This window comes from Bombus vosnesenskii, unplaced genomic scaffold (assembly GCF_011952255.1).
Source record: "Bombus vosnesenskii isolate JDL3184/JDL3185 unplaced genomic scaffold, Bvos_JDL3184-5_v1.1 scf7180000013882, whole genome shotgun sequence".
NCBI lineage: Eukaryota > Metazoa > Arthropoda > Insecta > Hymenoptera > Apidae > Bombus > Bombus vosnesenskii.
Window position 1 is genome coordinate 35520 of NW_022883263.1, and position 8952 is coordinate 44471.

Consider the following 8952-nt stretch of genomic DNA (forward strand, 5'->3'; position numbering starts at 1 on the left):
CGCGTCTCCAGTATCCTGTGATCGCTGGAGGTTCCGTCCTCGTGTACTCTCCATTCCTTCACGAGCGGTATTGCTTCCGGAGTCGCCATAGTCAAGTCTATATTCGATCGTCCTCTCGTCGTCTCGAACGTGTATGCTTGTCCCGGTTTGTTGAGGATGTGGAGGTTATATTGTGCAATGATAGCCTCCAGGGCCTCACCTCTGTCGTCGAGGTCCCTGCTGCACCACAGCGGTGATTTGGCGTTGGAGTCCAGGCCAATGATGGCTTTCTTCCCTCTGAGCCTGCTTAGTACTTTATCAAGTTGCTCGAGGCCGACTTCAATGTTCTCGGACGGCGGAAAGTACTGGCTGACGAAGTATATGTCCGTCTCTCCATCGCCTACTTGTACACAAGCGCAGTGCGTTGTACATAGTCCGGCGATTTCAAGCGGCGTTAACTCCTTCGATTTGACTCCTACTGCCGCCATTGGTGGGTCGCCCTTCGATCCTCGACAGACGATCGAGATTCCTGTTCCGAGTCCGGGTATTTTCCCATCGATGCTGTATGGCTCTTGCATTAGCAAGATTTCGTCGCCATCAGCCTCCATCTGCGTCCTGATTTCGTGGGGGACGGTTTTGGATCGCTGCATGTTGTGTTGCAGGATCCTTATACCCCTTCTGCCCCCATGTCCTCTTCCATTCTTGTTCGGAACTTTACTCATAAGTGGTACGTGAGATGCTTATTTCCAACGCTTTCTTGTGCATAGGGCAGTATACGTTAGAGGCCGCGTGATCGCCTTTTTTCCCTGCCTTCTTGCAGTTGACGCAGCCGGCGTTCTTGTTTTTGTTCGGGCACTCCCTAGTGCTATGTCCGCTTTCTGCGCAGTGTGCGCAGATTGCGTAGCCCAAGCGGCAATATTTTGCCACGTGCCCGTAGCCTTGACACTTGTAGCAGCGGCTGACGGCTATGTAATCCCGAACCCGGCAAGCATTCCACGAGATGAATATCTTGCCGGTTAATAATTTATCTCTTACCTGGGGGGGTACTTCCAGTACCCAGTTGGTGTCCTGGGAGTCCTTGCGGCCTGTTCTGAAGCAGAATTTAATGGCCGCGACGTCTTCGTCCGTTAATCTCTCCTGGTTCTGCTTCCTGATGCAGCTCGTTACTTCCTTGTCCGGCATTTCCCGTGGTACATCGTACAATATTACCCGGGGCAGCCTCTTCTGCGGCGTGCTGGCTTTTAGGCCGGCCTCCTTTAACTTGGCATTCTCCGTGAACGCTTTTAGGCCTTCAGGGTTCGCCGTTTCCACGACTAATCCGTTTCCGCTGATCTTCTTCACTGCGGTGATCTGGATACCCCTCTTCCGTGGGTTCACCAGCGTGAAGACCGCCTCCCGCGCTTCCTCGCTCGTTTTTATTTCAGATTCCGACGACTCCGGTCGGATTATCACCGCGTTAGTAGGTGGTTTGACTGCGATTTGTCCCACCATACTGTTCTTCATCTTTACTTTGTCCGCGTAGGAGGGTTGCTTTGGCTCCAACCTTGTTTTGACTGCCGTTTCAAGCCGCTTGCTCGTTTGTAGCGTCTTGTTGACGGCACTCAGTATCGCCATTCCTTTCTTCTCCGCGGCGGTGCTCTGGTCCAGCTTCCCGGTGAGGTAGCTATTGTGGAGTAGGAGTTCTTCCACTATTCCTCTCATGTCTCGAAAGTACCGCATGATGGTTGCGGTGTGCTCTTTGCTAACCTTCTTGTTTGGGTCCAAACAGAAGGCTGATACGCCCTTTTCTATTTCCCCTGCCTGTGCTCTCAAGTCTGACACAGCGCGGGGTTTGTCTACTGCTGCGGGCGATTGCTGCTGCCTCGCCTCTTCTCCTTTTTCTTTCTCCTCCGTTTTCTTCCTTTTCTCCTGAGGTGGGCTTTTGCCTTCCACCTTTTGTATTTTCAGTGGTTGAAGAACCACTCTTGCTTTCGTAGCTGTTGGGGATTGACCCTTCGTAGCCATTTTTATCTTTTTTCTTTCCTTTTTAGTCTTTTATTCCCGGAGCGTCGGCGCTTGCGCTACCGCCGTTTTCGGTAAGTCCCACCAACGGTAAAAGCCCCGTAGGTTCGATCTCACTGTCTCTAGCCCGTCGCGGCGTAACTTCTTCCACCGTCGGTAACTGGCACTTCTGTTAGCACGCGGTTCCAAAGTAGCCCGCGCGGCGACGCTGCAGTCGCGCGTCCCAAGATGTCTACCACTCGGCACAAACCTCTGCCACGTTTTTCACCGTCCTCACACGCTTCTGTAAAAGCGATCCACACTGCACTTTATCGCCACTTCCCTTCCAAAGCACTTCCACTTCACTTTTTCGTTATTTTCTCGCACGATCTCTTCGATTTTCCACAAAAACTCGAACACTGAGTACGGAGCGACGTGGACACGTGCACTCAGTATGCCGCCATCTTGTGGACTGCCCCCAAGGGAGCAGGAGGATGGGGGCTGGGAACTGGCGGAAACAAAAAGAAAAGAAGGAGAAGGAGGAAGGCGAACGGGACAAGGACAACCGTCGCCGCCGAAGGAGAGGCGGCAAGAAGAGGACCGACCGCGCCACCACCGACGCGGGCACGGCAGCAGCAGCCCCAGCCTGGCAGGACGGCAGGCGCACCGAAACAGAGTGCCCCCGCAACGCAGAAAGGACCACTGAAGACACCCAAGGTGGCCACGCCCCCTCGCGCACCGCGAACATCCGCGGTGACCCTGACGCTGAACGAGGGAGCGAGGATGTCGTACGCCGACGTCCTGGAAGCGGCCAGAACAAGGACCCCGCTTTCGGAGCTCGGAATGGAACGTCTAGAAATGAAAAAGGCGATGACGGGGGCCATCATAATCAAAGTCCCTGGAGACAAGGACAGAGGAAAGGCGACGCTACTGGCGACGCGTCTGGCCGAGGCGCTGGACCCGACGCCGGTGAGAATCGCCACTCCAACCAGGATGGCGGAGCTACGAGTGACCGGGATAGACATCTCGGTCAAGAGGGAGGAACTGCAGGAAGCACTGGCCTCGGCGGCAGGATGCGGCAGCGCGGAGGTACAGGTGGGCGAGATCGGCGCCACCAGAGGCGGCCTAGGGACGGCATGGATCAAGTGTCCGGCAGCAGGAGCCCGCAAGCTGGCCCAGGCAGAGAAGATAGCTACCGGCTGGTCAACCGCGAGGATAAGGGCCATCCCGAAGCGGCCGTTGCAGTGCTTCAGGTGCCTGGAACTGGGACACGTACGCGCCACCTGCGTATCCAGCGAAGACCGAGGGCACCTATGCTACAGGTGCGGCGGAAACGGACACCGCGCCAGAGACTGTCCCGCCTCCACTCCCAAGTGCCCCCTGTGCAAGTCGCTCGGGGCGCCCGCGAACCACAGGATGGGCGGAGAGGCATGCACCCCACCGAAAGTCAAGAGAAAGCGACCGATCCGCCAACCAGCAGCAGCAGCAGCAGCAGCAGGCGCGGAAGGGACACCAGGAAGCGCCGCCGAACCAACAGCGGCGGACGGCCGGGAGGAGGCCATGGAGGTGACCACATAATTCAAGCGCCTCCTGCAATGCAACCTCGGTAGGTCGAGAAGGGCGCAAGATCTGCTCCTTCAGACCATCCGGGAGAACGAGGTCGCCCTGGCGGCGGTGGCCGAACCACATCGCATTCCCGACTCGCCCAACTGGGTCGGGGACCTGGACGGATCCGCAGGGATAACGTGGACGGCAGGCCCGGGCGTCCTGCTGGACAGTGGCAGCGGCTTCGTCGCGGTTGAGTGGCAGGGAGCAGCGGTGGTGGCGGTATACGTCTCCCCAAACATCGACCTGGCCGCGTACGGGGACTTCCTGGATCGAGTAGGCGAGTGCATCGGAAGATGCCTCCCCCGCCAAGTACTCGTCCTCGGGTACTTCAACGCCCACTCGACGCAATGGGGAAATCCCAGGACCAACTCCCGAGGAAGGATGCTCACCGATTGTGCAGCTCTGGTGTCTGGGGCTCCTGCTGGCGAACAGGGGCTCGGCGAGCACCTGCGTGGCGTGGAGAGGATCCTCGGTAGTGGACATCACGTGGGCTACCCCGGAGCTGCTCAGGCGAATCCACGACTGGAGAGTGGCCGAGGGGGTGGAAACGCTGTCCGATCACCTCTACATACTGATGGAGGTGGCCCTGGGGGCCGTAGACGACGTCGGGAGACGACGACGACCGGGAGAAAACCGCCGCCGCCCGCCACCGCGATGGCGTTTCAAGGAAAGGGACAAGGAGATGCTACGGGCGGCCACGATCGTATCCGCCTGGAGCTGGGACGCCCGACGGACAACCGAGCAGGAAAGCATCGACGAGGAGGCGGAGGAGCTCCGAAGATACATGTGCGCGGCGTGCGACGCCTCGATGCCGCGCTCCGTCCCGGGGGGGGGACGCGACCAGGGAGCGTACTGGTGGACTCCGGAGATCGCGGAGATGCGAGAGAACTGCGTTCGGGCCCGCAGAAGATTCCTAAGGGCCCGCCGTCGCAGGCTGACGCGCGACGAGGAAGAGATCTCCAGCTGCTACGAGGAGTACAGAGAGGCGAGACGCACTCTTCAGCGGGAGATCAAAACCGCGAAAGCTCGGTGTTGGACGAAGCTGATCGAGGAGGTCGAATCCGACCCGTGGGGACGACCCTACAAAATAGTCACGAAGAAGCTACGACCCTCGGCGCCCCCGCTGACCTCGAACATGGATCCGGCGTTGCTGGACAACGTCATCGGGACGTTGTTCCCGCCGAAAGACACGGACGCGAGCCAACTAGCGCCATCCTCCCCCTCCGTCGACGACGACTATGACGACGACGAGGAGGCAGCGACAACGACCACAACAGGATGGAGCGAAGAACTGCGAGTGACCGAAGAAGAACTCTTCGAAGCAACCAGGAGGATGGCATCCCGCGACGTGGCACCCGGTCCGGACGGAATACCAGGCCGAGCGTGGGTGGAGACGATCGTCACCATGGCCCCCTGCCTGCGACACCTGTTCACCAGATGCCTAGAGGAGGGCGTTTACCCCCGGACATGGCGGACGGCTAGACTGGTCCTGCTGCGGAAAGAGGGCCGCCCGCCGGACTCGCCGTCCGTGTACAGGCCGATATGCCTGCTGGACGAGGTGGGCAAGATGAAGAGGGTGCAGACCATGGCCGAGGACAAGGTCTCTCGAGAAGGGGTGGCAGTAGCGGTATCGCTCGGCATCACCAACGCCTTCAACTCGATCCCCTGGACCAGAATCATGGAAGCCCTGCGACACTTCGAGGTCCCGGCATACCTAGTAGGGATCATCCGGGCGTACCTGACCGACAGATACATCGTCTACGCCGGGAAGAACGGGGAGGAAAGAAGACGGATCGAGCGCGGCGTTCCGCGCGGTGTTGGGACCGATACTCAGGATCACGGCCTACGACTCCGTCCTCCGATGTCCGATGCCCCCGGGAGCAGGCATGGTGTGCTACGCCGACGACACTCTGGTCCTGGCCGGGGGACGGTGGTGACACGATACGGCTAACCGCACGGAGGACGCCGTGGCGTGCGCGGTACGCGCCATTCGGAAGCTCGGCTTGACGATGTCGCCGGCCAAATCCGAGGCACTGTGGTTCTTCGACCAGCGACGAAGAGGAACACCTCCTCCCGGACTGTCGGTGAACATCGGCGGAGAAGAGGTCTCGGTGAAACGCCAGATGAAGCACCTGGGTCTCGAAAGAAACCGGGAACGAGCCCGCGATCCGTCCAGGACATCGCAGCACCCGAGGAACACAACGCGCCACAGGGGCGCGACGCCGCCACCGGCGCCGCCGCGGCCACCGTAGGAGCACGAAGAACCAGGAAGAGGCGTCAGGGGACGGGATCCCCAGGATGACGCAGCAGGAGCGAGGCGCTAGGGGGCGTGGTCCCCCCCTAGCGGTCCGAGAAGAGCAGGACGCCTCCCTTCGACGAAAGGAGAGATAGACGCCCGGGGGTAACCGGTAGTAATTCGGGAGAGATCCCGGGTGCATCTCGATTCAGGCGTCAGGACAGGCCACCGTGGAGTTTTAGTCGGTAAGAGTCCGACACTACCCGCTAGCGGGTGTCCATGAGGATTTCTCCACGAAAAAAAAAAAGAAAGGTCGCGAGAAAGGACGCATGATTCCGGCCTGTGTTATTATCACGAAGTATTCCGCGTGAACGTGCGAGAAAGTGTTGATCCCCGTGTAAGTGGAAACAGGAAAAGGCGACCAGCCGTCCATAAACGCGGCGAACACCGACCGGCTTAACACTAAACCTACCGACATTTTGTGCTACCTATTCCTACCGGGCGCGGTCAAAATGCCCGCTGATTTGAAAAATAATAGTTTTTATAATTTAACTTAAATAATGGTTAATTTATAACTGAATGTATATAAAATGATGATCTGTCAGGAAATGTCGTCCAAATTTACATTTATTTAATTTCAATTATAGACTTAAATAAAATTGCACTTTAATTTATGTAGAGATATCTTATTCAACCCCGCTGCATTTTTTATAAATTATCTTATTATCAAATGTGCATTTGCCGCATACATATTTCCCGCATGTTGAACAGATTTTTGTAGTTTTGTAACCTTTACAATTTCTCACTTGACAAGTTTTTCGTGATAACGTATCGGAACTTGTTGATAGTTTTATAGCATCATTTTAGCTAATTGGAATAAAAATTCCTGTCTTGTAATATTTTCATCGATTGTTTCTTTATACAAAATCCAGGCATTTATTCCGGCTAGGTCCAAAATGTTGAAAAATACCTGAAGGGGCCACCTACAAGATTTTGACTTCACGCTGTAATTCCTTGACATCTGGTCCAATACATCTACTCCAAATTTTGTATCATTAAATCTAATCGTTTCCGGTATACGTTTATTGCTTTTTTCAATTTCTATCGCTTTATGCATGGAACTTAGCACAAACACTTTTTTTGTTGGTTTGCGTTTATACACCGTAAAAGAAATTTGATTCGAAATATAAAATTTGCTTGAAAACAGAGTCATTTTGTCCTTTCGATCTTTGTCTATCTTTGGCAATTCCCGTTTATTTTCACGGATTGTTCCAACGATTGTAGTTTTTTTTGCGAGTAGCTTTGTAGCCAGTGATGCACTCGTAAAAAAATTATCTGTTGTTAGGTTCCTTCCACATCCTGTGAATGGTTCCATCAGCTTCAGAGCAACGAATTCTCTAAGTGGAATTGAATTTCCTCCCTTCTCATCCTTTTCCAAATAGGGAAATCCATTTATTGTATACTTGCTATTGACACCACACGCCAACCAGAATTTTATGCGGAATATTTCGACCATTCGCGGAGAGACGCGATCGCGAGAAAGCACGTCAACGGGAGTCGTAAATTCCCGTTACGATTAGATAATCGACGCCACGAAATGATGGATCCCCTGATTTCTGTTGCGATAATAGGGGTGGGTGAATTGAATTTACTCTGAATTAACGGATATAATTAATGTTTATTCCAATAACTTGTGGCGGATCGGTATCAATAGGACGCCGACAGGTCGAGGCATCAACGCGGCGCAACACCTCCCGGGCGATCCGCTAGTACCAACCACGAACACTAGAGGGCTACGACGACAACGAGTCTGTCTAACTCGCTAGCGGTCGAATATACGAGCGATTGATACAAATACCGCACCTAGCGAGACTCCCTCTACGTCTAAGGCAGGGACTACCGGGCATAGCCTTACTGACGAGTCCGCCGCTAGTCCCGGGACGAAACGCAAAACTCTTTTCATCCGCCACAAACTTCTTAACTAGAAATGCACAATTAATTCGATTGATAGCTAAAGTAACAAGGTGTTGTACGCGACGCACGCTTAGATGTTGAAGGTTCAAAAATGTTGAGGTTATTCGATGTGTAAACAGAGAAAACACGTGGATAAATTGTAAGGCAGAAAATATATTTAAATAGAAGTGTAATAAGTAAGAATACAATTTGAGCTGGTCTAGATCCGCACGCTAGCTGCGTTACTCAATAACTGAAAAATCCCGAAGCCAACGTCGCCTGTCTACTGTTTATGGCTTGACTTCGTCGCAGTCTTTTGTCTACGCGCTGTCGATGGCGTCAGTGCTTGAGAAAACTAAGAAGACTAGATGTAGAGTTTTCTTACAAGTGGTAACCACTTCAACACACCATTTTCTAAACCGGAACGTATACCATTTGCTGATCGACGACAAGTAAAATGTTTCAAATGTGGTAAATCGGCACACGTGGCACCACAATGTCAAAATTTTCAGTTGGCCAGCCAAAAAACCCTACCAACCACACGAATAAACCAGATCAGAACAGATGAGAACGAGGATCAACAGCAACAGAGAGAAATGACAACGGAAGACCAAGCATATCAAAGGTTAACACAACAACTGGACGGGTACTAACTAATACCATTCAGAGGAATTGCAAGAGAACGAATTCATCTAATTGATACCGGAGCAGGGATAAATTTAATCAAAGAAAATAAATCGGACACTAAGATATTCAAATCAGACGAACCTTAAACTTTTTATATGGGACAAGACAAATATTTCATTGATAGATTTGTTAGAATCATTATTTTAGATAAACCTTATAAATTTTACCTAACGATTTTCCTTTGATTAAAGACGTAATTATAGGATTATCGTGTCTTGAACAATATCAATATGAAATTTCAAATGATGAAATCAGATTGGACAATAACGTCTTGTATTTTCAGAAACCTAGAGTTGTTCAACCAGGAGAAAGGAGAGTTCAAACTATCTACCTCGAAGGCAAACCGACGGGAGTATGCTTCTTCAAGTCTAGTGAGACAAATCAAGTAATCTCTAACGAAATTGGTAATAGTAAAGACCTAGAACAAATTGCTCAATTGAAAAGCGTAGTGAGAACAGATCATATAGAACCCGAACTTTGTATACCGATTGATAAGATTTTGATTCATT

At 52.8% G+C, this 8952-nt stretch overlaps 1 protein-coding gene across 1 annotated transcript; it reads left to right on the plus strand.

Annotated features, from left to right (window-relative positions):
- The first annotated feature begins 2742 nt into the window (after positions 1-2742).
- LOC117239028 lies at positions 2743-5518 on the plus strand. Its single transcript, XM_033504284.1, has 3 exons — positions 2743-3525; positions 3601-3844; positions 3930-5518. Exons 1-3 carry the CDS (start codon positions 2743-2745, stop codon positions 5516-5518), a joined length of 2616 nt encoding a protein of 871 aa, XP_033360175.1.
- Positions 5519-8952: the final 3434 nt, after the last annotated feature.